General features: G+C 47.2%; 4 protein-coding genes across 4 annotated transcripts; 1 reads left to right on the top strand and 3 right to left on the bottom strand.

The window, feature by feature from the left end:
• Positions 1-7,601: 7,601 nt before the first annotated feature.
• Positions 7,602-7,971, bottom strand: N7529_003440 (uncharacterized protein; the record flags this gene model as incomplete). The annotated part of the gene is made up of 2 exons (XM_057238967.1): positions 7,602-7,732; positions 7,863-7,971. The coding sequence occupies 2 exons, from the start codon at positions 7,969-7,971 to the stop codon at positions 7,602-7,604; spliced, it is 240 nt and encodes a 79-aa protein (XP_057098262.1).
• A 2,860-nt stretch (positions 7,972-10,831) lies between these two features.
• Positions 10,832-12,316, bottom strand: N7529_003439 (RNA-directed DNA polymerase; the record flags this gene model as incomplete). Its single annotated transcript, XM_057238966.1, has 1 exon — positions 10,832-12,316. One exon carries the CDS (start codon positions 12,314-12,316, stop codon positions 10,832-10,834), a length of 1,485 nt encoding a protein of 494 aa, XP_057098261.1.
• An 849-nt stretch (positions 12,317-13,165) lies between these two features.
• N7529_003438 (M20 family metallopeptidase) lies at positions 13,166-14,554 on the bottom strand (the record flags this gene model as incomplete). Its single annotated transcript, XM_057238965.1, has 4 exons — positions 13,166-13,529; positions 13,579-13,971; positions 14,021-14,403; positions 14,453-14,554. 4 exons carry the CDS (start codon positions 14,552-14,554, stop codon positions 13,166-13,168), a joined length of 1,242 nt encoding a protein of 413 aa, XP_057098260.1.
• An 812-nt stretch (positions 14,555-15,366) lies between these two features.
• Positions 15,367-17,104, top strand: N7529_003437 (uncharacterized protein; the record flags this gene model as incomplete). The annotated part of the gene is made up of 6 exons (XM_057238964.1): positions 15,367-15,500; positions 15,562-15,655; positions 15,704-15,828; positions 15,879-16,037; positions 16,089-16,458; positions 16,508-17,104. 6 exons carry the CDS (start codon positions 15,367-15,369, stop codon positions 17,102-17,104), a joined length of 1,479 nt encoding a protein of 492 aa, XP_057098259.1.
• Positions 17,105-17,599: the final 495 nt, after the last annotated feature.

Genomic DNA, 17,599 nt, shown 5'->3' with positions numbered 1-17,599 from the left:
TTGAGCCTAGATTTGCGTTTTTCTAGCTGCTTAGTCGTCCGAGGGATGCCGGTAGAGATATTACTACCTGATGTTGAACCTTATGAAACTGGTCGATCTGGTAGAGGCGGAGATTGAAGGCGAATATTGAGTTTTGATAGTACCCGATCAGGATCTAATGGCACTAAACCAGTAGCTGCGAAGGCACTTTGAACGATAGACTCTTTGAATGAATCGTTACGAGCCGCTGGAAAGATATTAAGGAAGTCATCTTTCTCGATAGAATCGATGCCTAATCGGGTATATTCTGCAACCCGCCTTCCGTAAGAGCGCTTTAACACAGCAAAACAACCAACATCAAGAGGCTGTAAAAGATGAGAGGCATACGGAGGCATACATATTGGTATAATGTTGTTTTCCTGGCAAATCTTATCGAATGTCGCTGTAAGATGACTGTCGTGGCCATCAAGGACCAAAAGACAATGTTTCCCTTTTATCTGACTTTTTGTATGCGGAATGAAGTGTTTTTGAAGCCAATCAACGCCAATTTCGTTACTCGTCCAGCCGTTTGGACTAACGTTAAGAGCCCAATGTTTTGGAAGGTCGTCGAACTATCGTTCCATGAAGTTTTTGCCTTTAAAGATAACGTATGGTGGGAGCGCTCGCCCGGAGGCGCAAATTGTTTCAATAACAGTCACCCATTCGCGAGTACCAGCTTGTAAAACGCCCCTCCGACCGGTATAAAATGACTGTGTGATAATCTTCGTTGTTGCACTAACTCCCATCGCAAATCCCGGTTCGTCAAAGTTGTAGATATCATCGGAAGTGATACTATATTGAGCAATCGTTTTTTTAACAAGCTTAAACCACTCAACAATGATGTTTTGATCTTCCATTAAGGCGCGTTTGTAGTCATATTTGCGAGAGAATCGACCAGAAAGCTCGGGATGTCGTTTAATGTATTGTGTTGGCCAATTCTTACTAACGGTCTAGGGGGCATGATCTCCTCGGTTTTCGAGTAGTAAAATAGCCATATCTCTTAACATGGCGATCGTGAGAGCAGCACCTCTATGATCTACAGAGATTAACCAATCCTGGATTGATTCCTCTTCTAATTGGGTGAATTTATGGCCTATAGCCCTTGTGCCAGACCAACTGGTGCACGAAATGCGCTGTATTTCGCCGCCCACGAGAGAGGCGTCCGCTTGTTCTGATCGAGGTCATCCTTTGCTGTCCCGCTTCGTGGGAGAAAAATAAAGAGCTTGGCACAGTCACCCATGGCAACATAGTGAATGAGAGACATATGGCTTTTTTCTCTCCCTTGAATCCCTACTAGATGCTAGCTGATGTCTGAATAAATTTGCAGGTCCGAGGTTCACGATACAACTAGTATCAATGGCATACACCAGAAGGATCCGTTAGGTCCACACGTGACTCTTTGCTACAAAGACGAGAATCAACTCCTGCATGGGACTCATGTCGCTAGCCATGGCTATGTTCGTGGGAAAGACGATATTGGTTTTGTGAGCGTAACACATACTAGAGAGAAGACTGACTCGGCCAAACGGCAACAAGGCAAAAAGACAGTATGGCCATCGGAGAACGAGCTTGAGGCTGTACCAGAGATCAGCTACGGCCATCTTCCAAGCAACAAGAAGCCGTAGATTAGACCGAATTCGAAAGATTGCACGCTTGCTGCAGCCTACAGCTCTAGCCATTTCGGAAGCAGTTAGCTCATCACTAAGGATCATATCACGAATTATTTCGAGTGTAGATTCTGCTAGATTCGGAGCCATGGACGGTTCCACTATTAACGTAACTTCCTTAAAAGCAAAGCAAGGCTATCACTACAGAACCTTGGCTATCTCGTCACATTTTTCGAGCAAAAGTGGCCAAAGCTATAGCTTCGAATCATCATCCTAATCTGCGCCAGATCTCAACAGCCGATTTTAAGAGATCACGGGACACTTGTCGAGTTATTCGAAGACAGCCATTAGCCTAGAGAGCAGCTCTGAGATATCATTCTAGAATCAGCTAGAAGTGAACAGCCCGCTGTGCACAGTTGTCTTGAGCTTGGATCTAAAGAGGTAGCTTGTCGGTATCTGCGAAAAAGCCCGCCACACACTATTCGATACGAACATTCTCCACATGACAGCTTTACACATCTGACGCGTAATAGGTGTGCCGAGCCTCTACTGATAAACTCACATTTTTCATACTAGTGGAACTCCACGCCAGGCTGTTCGATGGGTATGAGGTCGGTCAGGTCTTTCTGTTCGCTTCTCTTACTGTAGAAGAGTAGCCTGTCGCTTAGGGAAATCATGTCCGCTTTATATGCTTCTGCCTGCGAGGATGCTGTCGTAGCTTGTTGTACTGTTTGTGAACTGTTGCCCGCACTAAGCATGAATCGGCATCTTTGTGCCGAAAAGTAGACGAAAGTAGGAGGCATTAAAACCACTATCAAGCGCCATATCTCAGTACGAAACTCGATCAATCTAAAGAGTGGCCTGTTGAAATAACACAGAAGAAAGAAAAGGTAGAAAAAGTCAGCAAACTCGTACAGAAACCTAGAATACCTGAATCATCGCTACTTGCCTACCAAAGTCGCTGAGTTGACTATCACTTTAACAAATCCTATCGAAAACGAAGTCTTGCCATTTCATGCGCACGGGTTGTTTTCAACGTGATCCTGGATTATTGACAAAAGACATGAATAACAAATGAAGAGGTGGGTTGTGAGGCGAGAGGACGTTAAATCAACGGTGGCTAGACACCACCTTTAAGGCTAACTCAATCCGGGGTTTTGCCGCCGAGAATTAGGACACAGGCAATCACCAACGCGCGGCTTTCGATACAAAATTTCCAGTCTTCTACGAGTTACTTATAGGATTGTGTTATATCACTTATTGTTCACCATCCTAGCCAGCCAAATGCTTTCAAATATGCAATATTGCCTTTAGAATTCATAGCCGGAGGAGCGCTGAGGCATGATTCAAAGCTGCTTCTAGAACTTGTTTACCAGCATACTTATCAGTATAGGAATAGGGATGATCAGTGGCCTTAAATAACAAAAATCCATCAGCACTCAAATGAATGATAGTGTTGATAACCGTATCTCAAACATGGCAATATCATGGTGACTGCGTATCTATAAGTGGACTATAAAGAGCTTTCATCTGGCACAGACTAGAATATCCCGAATTTAGTTCTTCGCCCATCAGAAGATGGATACTTCAAGGAATGTTCTAGATCAAAACAATAAAGGCGACTAGAAGCCGAACGGACTGCCAATTCATGTTGAATAATGCCACCCAAAGGACACTTCTGATCACAAACCGCGAGAGCTAAACTAGGTGCAACGTATACAGTATCAGTTCCTATGGCTGATTACTAGCAAATCCTCTCCCGTAGCTGGATACCAACCAGAAAGAAACCCTAACGACTGAGCACTTTCAAACCATCTCGGAGACACTCGCAAATCTCGAACGCGACAATCCGAAACTTGCACTTCAAGAACCTCGATCCGTGGGGCTCTATCCACGTATCTGAGAATGCGTCTCTGGGCATCATACTTGCCTAGACACCTCGGTGGCGAGGATGTCGACGGAAATTTTTGATTTTCGAGGAAGAATAACATCGGCCGGATGGACCTCAGCTTCCTACTGATGAGCGAGGATTACGACTGCTGTCTCTTGGGCAGGCTTCAAAATCCTCTTGGAAACGACTGAATGTCGCGCTAATGGCTGTAACCAAGCTCGAAAAGTAGTCTAGGCACGTTGGTGGATGTTAAAAGCACCGAGTATGGTTGCGGGGGGGGGAATTTTGTCATGTATTTCTTTATAGTCATGTAGTTTTCTAATCAGAGAATAAGTTAGACTTGTACTCGGACGTAGTGCCAATTTTTTGAGAGAGTTTTGTTTGATTTTGAGAATGTTATACAAAGCAAATTGCGATTACATGACTACTAACGCCTTACGGCTGTCGTTTAGACCAACAGTGACACGTAATGTCAGAAATATTGTGTCGTATTCATTTATAGTTTTCCAAGAGGTTATTTACAAAAACGACGGATCCAGTGATGGCGTCGTGGGTCTCGTCGCTAGCGGGAACAGGGTAGAGTGACCACAGTACGGTCGAGGCTCTGTGCGCGGCCACAATGACAATCGGAAGGAGGCGGGCATCGCTGCCACAGTGGCTAGGGACATTATTTCCAGGATTTGTGCTCGCGCCCGGCGTAGATTCCCCATAGCCGTTTCAACACGAGGCAGGAAGAACAGATGCTCTCCCACCGTCTCGCCGGTTAACTAATGAAATCTTACAAGCCTAAGCTCCACCTAGTACAGATCTTTAAGGAGGAAGAATGCTGATATGTAAAGAAAAATGTCATCAGCTTGAGTGGCGAACGAAAGAGGATCTGGACCTGTCCACTTAAAGCACAAATAGCTATCGTTGTTGGGGTAGAAGAAGCATTCGACCGAGGCTGATCCTTAAGCCTCCTATACTCCAAAATAAAGTTCTTTCGGAAAGTCTAGCATAGTATCTTTATGCTCTTCGCAAAGACAAGGAGGTGGCGCCGGCATACAACAAGACTCGCGCCAAATTGTATGAAGGTCGAGATCAAAGTTGCTATCTAGTCTATTGTAAGCACAGGCATACGGTAAAATTAAGCCATACGAACCATCCTGGCCGGATTCATCCATCTCAGCCAAACGTTGTCCGGTCTGGTCGTGAGCGAAGTTGTAGGAGCGTTTGAACCAGCAATCAAGGGTTACGGGAGGTTTAAAATAATTCCGGAGGGCAGGGTCATTTGCAATGCGGGAGAGAGAACCAACAAGCCGGATGTTAGTCATTCAGAGAAAGAGAAACGGTTCGTGAACTCAATATTTGTGAAGCGTTGATCTTTCACCAGGATGAACGAAACCTCACCGTCGGTCGTATGGCCGTCTCAACGGGTCTCCCAGTTAAGATATTCCCAATTACGCCTATTGCGTTTATTGACATTATGTAGTCTATTCCATCTCCACTTGAATTGTCATGAGTTTAGCTTGATATCCGAAAAGCATGTTTAATTTGGGGGGCCAAGGTTAGGGCTACACTCGACGTAAATCATAAATGATAGATAGACCAGCTAGACTAGACTAGACTGTTAGGCTATTTCTCGTTAGAACGAGTCATCGCGCGGTCGGCCGGAGGGTAATATCCAAGGGGAGTGTTGGATACGTTAGTTTCTCGAAGTCTAAGCAGAACCGCATCAGTTGAACTATACTCCGTAGTCATCTTTTGAATACAATTAATTTGTCTGTTCTTCTATAGTATTAAAGAGATGTGGTTGCTTCGGAATCCACGGTAGGCATCGTAATCAGCGCACTGGGCTAGGTCCACGAATTTGCCCCCACTACCTGTTAATTTAGTTCTTAGCTTGGGATTGGTGGATGAACGATTCCAATTCCGAGGAAGAAACGATAAGCTTTTAGAGCAGTAGGCTGTTTGCTAGTGACATCTACTATAGCTGTTCTCTTTTTCTTGATTTTCTTCTTGACACTCTTTTTCTCAGTCTAATTTTGTAGGTGCAAAGATTGCTTTTTCCTCTGCCCCGCCCCATATTTTGAACCAGCCCATCATTCGTCACACAATGCAATGTTTACCAAAAACCAGTTTATCTGTAAACCAAAAGTACTGTATCACAACCATCACCAGTCGTGACAGGATCGCCTGGTTCGTGCATATAAGGGTTTCACAACAGAGACTTGATTGATCAGGTCTGTCCGAAAATTCAATGTAGTAGAGATTCCCTTAGACGTTCAAAAGGACATGCAAGATTTTCTATGTTGTGTATACCATGCGGGAGGCTGCTGTTATGCCGTAGTTCTGACGGCAGTAGAATAACCAACGTGAAATAACACAAAGGTTGTTATAACACGGGGTAATTAGGAAGATGGTTCTTATAGCCAGAATATATAGGCTTACGCAAGAATATAATAGTCGTATCTTAGCAAATTACGCGTTAAAACAGGGCTGTGCGCTTCATAATTGAACCGTCTATAAAGGCAGCTGCTACTATCAATAACTGGCAATTTCGATTCTCTATCTGCCAACACAACATTCAGACAACCAGCCGCTCTAGCTGCGATGAAAAATCAAGAGCACGTCGAACTAGATGAGATTAATGAATTCTTTATCTAATACCTCAGGTTTGCCTACCAGAGGGAGCAGCCTATATACGCCGAGTTCTATCGCATGTGCTCCATATTTGGATGGCATACACTGCCGAACGGCCAAATTCCAGTCGCACGTAGAAAGGCTTAGGAATCCTTTTGCATTGCCATCGTGCAAGCATTCAACTCACACTTCGGAGCAGATGCCAACAGCCTAGCATCATGGCAACGCATCTGTCACTATATAGAGTCCCAGAGAATATTCTCGAAGCTCGACAGGTATGATGGAAGTTTGATTGCTTGCTTATTCTTTACGATGCTCATTCAGCTAGGCAGTACTCTGCACACACGTCCCAGAGCGGTTCAATACGGAGGAAGATTTAAGAGACTATACAATCAGCGAGCGGAAATTTTTCCTTAAAGAAGAGGCTTATAAGGGTGGACTCCTTCGATTTCTTCTCAGAGAAATATTGCATAAATATAAAGGTGACCGTAAAAGAAACCACCGGTGAAATTCAAACGGGAAGATATGGCGTCAAAAATGACTGTATCCACGGTTTCCAGCGCTTCTGCCAGCGGGAAACGAAAGTAGGACCCGATACTTTCCTACGCTTTTGTGCTCGCGAGAGAGTAGTCTGAATGTGGTTTTTCTAAGGTAGCGTGGGGATGCTTTTAATAGTGTGGTGCATTAGGCTTAGTGGCGGAGGTGGGAAGCAAATCGGCCAGAGGACCAGCTTCTCGCAAGCTTTTCTTTTGGTATACCATCAAATGGAAAATCAAGGTAAAGCACACTATGAAATAGAAAATTCTGCAAGATATCCTGACGAATGACAACATGCACCATTATGTGAGAAGTTTGATTCCGATAGGCCATGAGATTGTCGGCGTGAATATCCAGAAATACGCACCCAGACACATCGTATCTCCGACATGGCCAAACGTCATCCTAGAAACAAGCATTCACGTTGAGACCGCGAACAATGCCGACCACACCTTCCCTTTTTACCAGCTCTAACATTGCTGATCCTTTGATTTATTTAAAAGGAACCGGGAAGAGGGCCAATAAGGCCTACTATAAGCCGACCACCGTTCTGGGTCTCGGTTCGCTGTCCAGTCCGTAGCTAACGGATCTCCATGTGAAGCTCGTCAAGGAAGTTTTGCGAGTCTTTGATTTCAGCAGCCTGCATTGCAACTTCACGAACGATGCCTTGGAGCATTTCGCTCTTCTCCTGAAGCACATCACCTCCCCGGTCCATTTTTTTGATCATTTTTGACGTTTATCTCTCTATGGCCGGCCAAAGTGCTGTAATTTGTTCCTGGTTGATATTCTCCGACATAGAGAGAGAACGCATTCTTGATCAAAGTCCGGTTTGTCAGTTCGCTATAGAGTCCGAAGGTTAAAAATGACATATAGTGTAAATTCCACCGCGTTGAAGGCAAGGTTCTTCCACTAGTCGAGCCGTTGATTCAGCAACTGCGCCTGAATCTCCCCAATAAACGGAAGCCATGACGGTCAAATTCGCGCACTCTTCCATCCACTGAGCGGTCAACAAATCTCTGAAAACCCTTTTCGAAACAATCGTATGCGCTTGCGCAGTCTGTCAAGTTCAAATAAACATAACTTTGAACTTCCTGCGTGGCAATAGCTGGGCTCACGTCAGAGGCGGGTAAAATACGTTGTAAAATATGTTAATGAGATACTAATCGAATCAGAAGAATTTCAAACACCTAAGGTGTTTTTGGCTAATTTGATATGAGTTTTCAGAGCATCGATGCTCATTTCGGCATCTCTTCTAGCTCGCATAGTAGCGTCGGACACAGTGATTGAGTTAGCCATTTTGAAAGATAGTGAAGCTCATCGAAAAACCGATGAACAGGGATCAGCTTGAGGTAAAAACAGATTACGTGAAGGTAAGGACGCTGTTTTTCTCGAGTGCGGAAGAAAAGGGATGTCCTCTAGGCGAGACAAACCTGAATTAGAAGGAAGTGGTCACTGGTTCGATAGGAGATTGGCTTTAGGCGACAGGCAAGAGCGAAGGAGGCAATGATAATTCAGTAGATGGATATAGAGACGGCTTGATGGGCTTCTTCCTCTCACGTATTGTTAACCACATAGGGAACTTGCTTGCAGATACTGAAAGCCATTTGAATGACGTTGGCTCCGCTGCTGGAGCCCACTACTGAAGAGAGATACCCAATGGCATCCCTGGGAACTAGACCCGAAGCACCTATGCTGCACTTGATGGGCCCGGGTGGTCGACACAATGGTAGTTCCACCTATCCTTTGCCCCTACGGCCCATATACTAGTTCCCGGGGCTCAGAAGCTCCTGGGAATCTGGGGCGCTCCTGGGGTACTCGACCAGTTGAGATGAATCGTGACGAGAACAGAGCAAATCACAAGCAAATTGACCCGTCTGTCTTCTTTTTTATCTAGTGCGAGTTAGATGGCTGCATGATGTCGGAAACAACAGCTTGTGCGGCAGAGACTATCTAGTAGGCACCCTTCCGTGTTGGGCGGGACCAGATGCGTGGTAAACGAGAAGAACTCTACCAAAATCGCATATTGGAGAAGCCATATAGAAGGCCTATCAATTGAGCTACATATTTTCCCCGGCCTTGGAGACAGGGACCAATATGGGTTCGAGAAATACTCAATCACAAGGCTGATTGATACAAAGCGATGAGCTTGCCTCGCACCCCTCAAATAGAGACAGCTAGCTGGTAAATTGGAGATGTGCATAGTTAGAGTACTACACACACACACACACACACAATTCATTAACGCCCGGCGGCTGAGCCGAGAGGGCAACTATCACTAATCTACCAATACATGCATGTTTGGGTATACGCCGTGTCTCCTTGGAGCCCATACAGTACTTCCTTCCGTATTTGATATCTTAGCTTCCACTCTCATAGTCGGTCCCTATAGGTTAGTATTGGTTAGTAGACTGGCTTGAAGGCGCTTCTCCAAGTGTTCAACATCCTATCCTCGGCAGTTGAAGCGCGTCTATCGTCTGCCACAAGGGCTTAGGGGTTAGTAAAAGAGAGGTATTCTATCAGTTCGTCGGCCCGTCTAGGTGGCCTCAAGTCGGCCCGTGGCGATGGCGAATCGTATTGACGCTCGCACTGCTTCCAAATTCGGCTTCCACTTTTGATCATCGGAGGGTGACTTCCCTCCCAAGAAGAAGGACATATTACTTCGGTGAGTGTGGGTACATTGTAGCATTTCCGTCCGGTGCGCGGTCCACTTCCGACATCGAAAGAGAAAGTGGTCTACCGTCTCTCTTGCTTGTCCACATGCACATTGATCTGTCTCGGCGGCATTGATTCGAAAGAGATATCCGTTAAGTCTTGCCATCCCCGTGCGGAGCTAGGACAGCACGCTTGCTTCTTTCCACGATAATCGGTCATATAGCTGTCGCGTGTGTTTTCCCGGAAGGGCTTTATCCACTCGTCTCGAATGTTTCCCGATGCTCTCGGGTAGCTTACTGCTAGGGATTGCTTAGGTACGCGCGATCTTTAGAGTCGTCGATTTCATTTTGGGGACCTGTCCTTGTAGGATGGCATCTTCTTTTGTGGCGGTTCTCGCCTGCTCTTTCGCTAGCCCTAGTAGTTTGTTATCTCCGCTAGTGGGGATCCACCGGACGCTAATCTGATTTCTATGCTTCTGCAGTCTTCTTATCAGCTTGTAGATTTGACAGACAAATTCCTAGCCCGACCGTGGTCGCGGATTCTTCAGCGTGAGAGCTGCCCCTTTATTACTCGTGATCAACGTGATCCTAAAGTCTTTTAATCCCACGAGTGTCTTAAGTGTATGCGCTATTGCCGCTAGCTCCGCGGAAAACGGATTGTGCTCTGTCCTCGCGCTTAACGTGACGGACAAGGTCTTCAGTCTCACTTTCCGATAGCGGGGTGGTTGTTTCTCGATCGCCACTCCAAATCCGACCAGCTCGTTCCGTGCCGAGCTGCTGAACGCGATCCGTATTGATCCGCCTAGTACAGTTGACCTATCTAAGACAGGCTCACCATCAGTCTGTACGCGTGCTTCCTATAGTGCTAGTGTGAACGGATTGATGGTTTCTAGCGATTCTATGTCGATGTTTTTCAGCGCGTCCGCTACTTGGTACAGTGGTGAGCGGTGGTATCTCCTAAATTTCCTAATCCGATCTGTGTTTCTGCGGAGAGGATTGGTCTCTGGTAGTGTGTGGAGGTCCGTCCATATCTTCACGGCTTGGCTCCAGAATCGGTGTCGTGCCGCGGCGATATAGGCCTCGGCCTCCGCTACGCTGGTCGCCACGGTGAGGAATGTGCCTATAATTACTTGCGCTCCTACCCTTTGCACCAGGTTGATCGGTCCTATGTTTTGATTCTTGAGGGCGTGTATCTAGACGTTCGAGGTATAGTCTACCACTAGAGCTACCGTCGATGAGAACAGCTGCCGCGTTGTCGCTAGAGAGAGACCTCGGAGACGTCGAAGCTCTATCGCTGCCTCTAGACCTTTAGACGCTACTCTTGTAATATGCTCCTTGTACTTTAGTCTCGTGTCTATTAGCACCCCTAGGATTTTGACCTTGCTTTTAGGCTCTACCGTCTGTCCTTTGATAGTGAACGGCTCTTGATCCACTTTACGAGCCTTGGGTACGAAGTGTATAATCGCTGTTTTGTCGGCTTCAAAAGTTACTCCGCTCCTCTTCTCCTAGTCGAGCGCTTCGTTAATGATGCTTGTGATGCCCTCTCGGTTACTGTGTACGGTTAGCCCGGTCACCCACGCGGTAAAGTCATCCACGAAGGTAATTGCTCCTCCCTGGCTGTCGATCTGCCTCTGCACGAGGTCGGCGTTGAAGAAGAGAAATAGGATTGGAGACAGGGGCGAGCCCTGAGGCAGTCCAGGCTGTGGCAGGTCCTGAGCCTCCGACAGTTGTCCATTGATCTGGATGGCCGCCGTTCGTCCCGAGCAGAACGCCTCAACCCACCGAAGCAGAACCTCCGGTATACCTCGCGCTTTCATCCTCTGGACCAGTCGTTCCTTACAGACCCCATTGTAGGCCCCCTTGACATCGAAGCTGATCAGGCTCAGCACCCGTCTTCCTCGCCACGCTGCGTAGATTTGCTCCTGCAGGAGTAGGAGTGCTTGCTCCGCGGACCGCTGCTTTCGGGCTCCGAAGTGGCTGGTCGGGAGCAGGCCGTGGGTCTCTACCGCGTGGGAGATTCTCTCTGCCACCACCGATTCCAGGATCTTGCCTAATGTGGCGAGCAGTGAGATCGGCCGCCATGCCTTGGCAATGGTGTAGTCTTCCTTGTTCGGTTTTCTCAGCGGGATGATCTTGGCGTGTCGCCACTGTTTCGGCAGCGTGCCTTCTTCCAGTGACGCCTGGAAGAGATCGAGAACCCGGTGTTTGACCGTGGGCCAGGTCATCTTCCACACTATTGCCGGCAGGCCATCCTCGCCTGGTGCCTTCCAGGACTTCGTTGCAAGCAACTGCCGTTCTACCTCTTCCATGGTGATGGCCGGCATATCCACTGGCGCTCTTTGTGGTCTAATCCCCTCATCATCAATGCTGTCCGGCAGCGGCGGGAAGAATTGAGTCAGTAGTTCTTCCGCCTGCTCCCCATGATCGGTGGTAACCGTTCCATCTGCTTTGACGAGCTGTGGTACCTTCCCGAAGGCTGCATCTTCCCCAGATTTGAGATACTTGGCAGCTTTCCAAATGTTGTCGTTGTCGGCCAGAAACTCATTCCAGTGTTTCTTCTTTTGTTTCCGAATCGCGTCATGATATTGTTTCGCCGCGCTTGCAGCCATGTCCTCCAGCTGTGGCACCTTTCGTCCTGCTCGTCGTTCCGAGCGGGCGTGGTTTCTCCAATGTGTGTATATCTGACGAAGTTGTGTCAGGTCCGCCGTCCACCACCGCTTTGCGTGCGGTGACGGTTTGGCCTTCGGCGTCAACGCACGAACCGCTTCCGACACCGCGCACATCAGCCGATCGGTCTTCTGCTGCACGGAACCTTCCACCGGAGTGGCAGTTAGCGTGCTCGCGATTCTGGCATTGATCTCTTTCCACGGTGCATTCTTGAGCAGCAGTCTGTCTGTCTGCGTTGGAGCTGTCCAAGGCACATCAAAAATGGTCTCAATGGTAACATGATCTGAGCCGTGCCCCGTTCCGTGGACCGCACATTTGATCATCGAGTCCGTCAAGTTTTCCGAGGCGAGAACGAGGTCGATCGTCGACTCGCAGTCTCCCGAATAGGGTCGAGGTACAGTACTTCCCGAAACTGGTGTCACCACTTACACTCTTCAATTGTTTTTCGAACCCTAATGCCAAGATATACTATGCCCTGTTAGGGGTAGACTCGGAATATTAATATTCCTGTAGGATGATGCATACAGTTTGTTACTCCAAAGATACCTAAATTCATGTATCGTCACTGTATAGAGGTGCTGGAACTTTCCATATGGACGCAAAAAAAGCCAACATGAGGAGCAAGAGTTGGCCCTTCTATTTCACCTTGGCCCTCCGGGGGTCTCCAGTGTATCGTCGGCTACTCTCACGATATACGCAAACCATTTGGTCATTATTGGCCGGGATTGTGGGCCAAGTTTGTAGAAAGGTCGAAGACAGGTACATGTAATAGTCTTTCGAGTGTGTGGCTTTAGATCTCTATCACCCAGGCCACTCGGAGATTTCCAGGAGGGCTAAACTGGAGTTTGACTTGATGATGGATGATCGATGCAAGGGAGCGGAATCTGTTCCAACTTTAGCCACAGCTGAGTCTTGTCGCGGATGACGATGATTCAAATTGCGCAAGGGATAAGTGTTGCTGCTAGCATGTTGGGCTCAAAGTTACAACTTCAATGTCTATGTGGGCTCAATCCACTGAGTGGGACATGGTACATAGTCTTACTACCTGTGCATTATTCCCACTGCAAGGATCGAGGATGGGATGAAATTCCATGAGCCTCGAAATTCCACTCTAATTCTTGCATCCGTCGAATATCAAATTTTTGCCTGAATTGACCCTGGTTCATCATCATTCAAGCTTCCATGGACTTCAGTCCTTCCCACTGCGACTTGGCAGTTTCGAAAAGTGCATCATCGGTTAACATATCCCATCCCACCATAGCCAGGCCTTTACTAGTGAGGACGGCCTCGAAGTGTGCTTCATCCGTTCCAGCGGAGGCAGTGAAGGTCGGGTGGTGAGGAAAGCTGCCCTCTGGACACGGAATGGCAAACATCGAATGAAGTGTTGGTACGGCGTAGCTTACATTTCCAACGTCAGAAGATCCGGTCAAGACCTTGTCGTGCCTGGGAACAATCTTTCTTCCATAAGAACCCATGTGACCGCTGAAACGCTCACACAAGGTCTCATTCAGAACAATATCGGTGTAAAGTCCCTCCCTGGGTTCTGTTAGTCATTTGAGTCATTTGGTGTGTACGCGCCACTCACTCGACAATATTAGTAGTGCAGCCAGTGATAACAGCAGCTCCCTCGATACAGGCCCGGACTCTGGCGATCAAACTGTTCAATCCAGTCAAAGTCGGGCTTCGGATCTGCCAGTAAGACTTGGTATAGGCCGGGATGACATTGGCGACCTTGGGCACATCCAGGAAGGCGCCGTGGATGCGCTCATCAGGCAGGATCTGTTGTCTCATGGTGGATATTCCGTTGTATGCCTGAACCAACGCATCCAAAGCATTCACACCATCCCACGGGTTACCACCTGCGTGGGCATTCTTGCCGAAAAACTCCACATGCAGCTCCTTGCGGGCATTCATCATAATACCAGCCGCTCCATCGCAGGGGGATCCAACCAGGGCCTTGCCACTAGGTCCACCGTGACTAGCGACAATTAGTGAAAGCAAAGCTGAGAAGACACGATCACACTCACGCCATCAAGGATATATCAACCTCTTTGTAAGCTCCAGCGTTAAGCAGTTTTTCCTTTCCGCCACCATTCTCCTCTGCAGGGGTACCAAGGAGTTGAATCCTGCCACCAGTTCCAAACTTCTTCTGCAGATGGGCAAGCGCCAAAAAGGCCGCGACACTGCTAGTGGCAATAAGGTTATGTCCACAGGCGTGACCAATATCGGGCAAAGCATCATATTCGGCATTGAAGTTGATCAGTCGGCCTTCAGTTCCGCTGATACATTCGAAGGAAGTATCCACGCCATAGGCGTGTCTGGTGACTGTGAAACCATGGCTCTCAAGGAAATCACAGATGGCATCGTGTGCCTTATGTTCTTCATAGGCCAATTCAGGGTTAGACCAGATCTATAATGGGTTAGCATGACACACGGACCAATATGAACTTAGGGCATACAAATTGGTTTAATTCACGAAGCTGCATGGAATATTTCTCAAGAGCTTCATCGATAGCAGCTTGAGCCTCCTTAGTAGAAACGGAGAAGGGAATGACAGCCATTTTATCGTCTGCGGTATTTTGAAAGAGTCGAATTGATTTTGTTGGACTTCCGGATGACTCGGATGATAATCCTAACCGATTTTCTGATCTCTACAAAAGCGAAGTAGATCCTTTTATGTTCCTAGGTTTCCATCTTTTTTTGCTTGATATCAACTGGAATCCCACAGATGCATGATATTAACAGACATAAAAGGGCATGAAATTGCATAAAATTGCATAAAGTAATACCCCAGATATCATAACTCAAGTAATGTAGGCCTAACCGATGTAAATTCCAATCGCGAAGACATCGGCTTAGTCTTATCGTGACTAGCCCCAGGCCTGGAGATAAGCGAATTCATTACTCCGTAATCCGGGGAAGATTAGACTTCAATTGCCAAATTGTTGGCTAAACCTGACCAATCAGAGAATTCGAATTGCCGACTAGATAAAATGATTCTTTTGGATTTGCCGACCTTGTGGTTTTTTCATAGTTTCCATATGGTGGCTGAGGCCACTCGTCTCTTATTCGCATCTTTTTGCCCGCGGGAAAGCACGCCTTGCTGATAGGGAATGTTTTACATAGTAAAGTATTAAGATATGTCATTCATCTTAATCTTATCGCTAGTTGACTATCTTCTATACCTTGACCTAGCTTCACGACAATCATCTTAGATTGGTAGATATCACGTAAACCATACCTCGAAATGAAAGCCCTGGAGATTATAATACCGAGGAAGGAATTTAGTAAACCCGGGGATATATAGGGCTTAGGATCCTTTCCTTAGAGACTGATTTTAAGCATATTGATTAATACACTATTTACATTTATCATGGCCAATCATAATATACAAGAGAAGACAGACTATATCGACAAGGAGATGCAAGACTCCAGTGTTGGAGAAGTTATGGAGTTTCAAGCAGCACCTGAAAAGGAACGTCAACTATTATGGAAGTTGGATTTATTGTAAGGCAATCCGTGGATGACAACAATGCTGCGTACGTACTTCCAATGCTAATGGAACTAGCATGATTCCAACTATGGGAATCTGTTACATGCTTCAGTACATGGATAAACTCGCCCTGAGTCAAGCTACTCTCCTCGGGCTTCGATCAGACTTGGTAAGCCCTATCCAAGTGAATTTATTAATCTTGTTCTAACAGTCACAGGGACTTGTTGGCCAACAATACACATGGTGCTCGGCGGTTTTCTATTTCGGATATCTGGCCTGGAGCTGGCCAACTTCTTACTTGATTGTGCGTCTTCCCCTGGGGAAATACCTCGCCATATCAGTGTATGTTCCTATCCACCACCCTTTTCACAATCCCCCTAACAGTCACCCAGGTTTCTTTGGGGTGGAATTCTCATGTGCCATGCAGCCGCACAGAACTATGGTGGTCTCATAACCTGTCGATTCCTCCTGGGAATGGGTGAGGCGGCTGTCGCTCCCGGATTTGGTCTCATCACAGGAATGTTCTACAAGAGAGGAGAGCAACCCGCTCGGTACATGAACATGGCAACTGAATTATAATCAGCAGACTAACTCTTCTTTAGCCAAGGTGCATGGTTCGTCGGTAACTGTATTGCTAACCTCATCGGCGGTGTGATCGCATGGGGCATTGGCAACTGTTCTTCATCACTGGAAAGCTGGCGTCTGCTATTTCTCGTCCTCGGTGCAATCACTTCCGGTTATTCCATCTTCCTCTTCTTTGTCCTCCCCGACTCGCCCGCAACAGCATCCTTCCTCACCGAGACCGAACGAATGATTGCAGTGCAACGGACCATGAGAGACAAGACAGGCACTGCTGAGGCCACAGAGGTTTTCGAATGGAAGCAAGTCCGGGAGGCTGCTTGTGACCCGCAGGCATGGTTCCTGGTGCTCTACACATTCTGTGTCAACCTCGCCAACGGCGGACTTACAAGCGTACGTGCGCTTAGCCCCTCGCTTCTGAAAATTGCTAAAATCAATGCAGTTCTCCGCTATCATCATTGCTGGTTTCGGGTACTCCGACTTCAAGTCTCTCTTGCTTCAAATGCCCATGGGTGCCTCCCAGCTAGTTTTTCTGATCATCACTGCGGCAATTGCCACATACGTCCGATCATCGCGTCTCATATGCATGAGCTTCAATGCGATCGTTGCAATCATTGGTGTCGTTCTGATCTACACACTCGACGACTCCCACAGAGTGGTCAAGTTACTTGGTCTGGCCTTCGTTGCTGCCTTCGCCGTCAACATTCCTCTCAGTCTGAGTATTGTCACTTCTAACGTTGCCGGTGCGACAAAGAGAAGCGCTGTTTCAGTTTCCATCTTTGCCGCATACTGTGTTGGTAATATCGTAGGGCCCCAATTCTTCTATGCCTCGCAAGAGCCGACATACTCCAGCGGTATTGAGGCCTCTCTTTGTGGATTGGGAATCGGAATCTTCTTCTTGGCATTGCTATATGTGTACTATATGTGGGAAAACAGAAGGCGGAACTTGGTTGAGGGATCATCCGTGGTTGAGGTTATCGCCGAAGAGGAGAAGCACAGGACTGACAAGCAGATTCTTGGTTTCCGTTATACTCTATGATTTTATTATTGCAGTTTGTGTTCCGATTATAGAGGAGTGAGATTTTAGAATTAGATTTACGTTCCATTGTGTTCCCACAGCTATCACTAAAGAGTGGAATTGTATGTAGTCTTATTACCTGTGCAGTCTTCCAAGTGAGACAGGAAGTGCAGTATTCTATCTATGCCCTGCCAACCCTTCAAGACCCAGCCGAAGCCACGACCGTTGCGGCTAGGAGCGCCAATGGGGCATTTTCGTGGTTGGCTTGGCCTACAGACGGAGGAAACAGCATCATCCCTGGGCCGATGAAAACGGTTTGGGATGATAGGTCTTTCCATTTTCTTGCGGGGAAAACATACATGGCTCGTAGTAAATCAACGCAATCCTCCGAACCCATCACGAGCTAACTTGGAAGTAGCCGTTTCGCCTTGGTTCTCTACCCACTTCAACACCAAAAACTGGGTCTTCATTTGCGGAAATTTGCCAACATTGCGCTAGGAACAAATGCTTTCTCTT

The sequence above is a fragment of the Penicillium soppii genome (genome assembly GCF_028829465.1).
Source record: "Penicillium soppii strain IBT 18220 chromosome Unknown utg000004l, whole genome shotgun sequence".
Classification (NCBI taxonomy): Eukaryota; Fungi; Ascomycota; class Eurotiomycetes; order Eurotiales; family Aspergillaceae; genus Penicillium; species Penicillium soppii.
The sequence above is the reverse complement of the archived record's forward strand: the minus strand, read 5'-3'. Positions and strand labels throughout refer to the sequence as shown.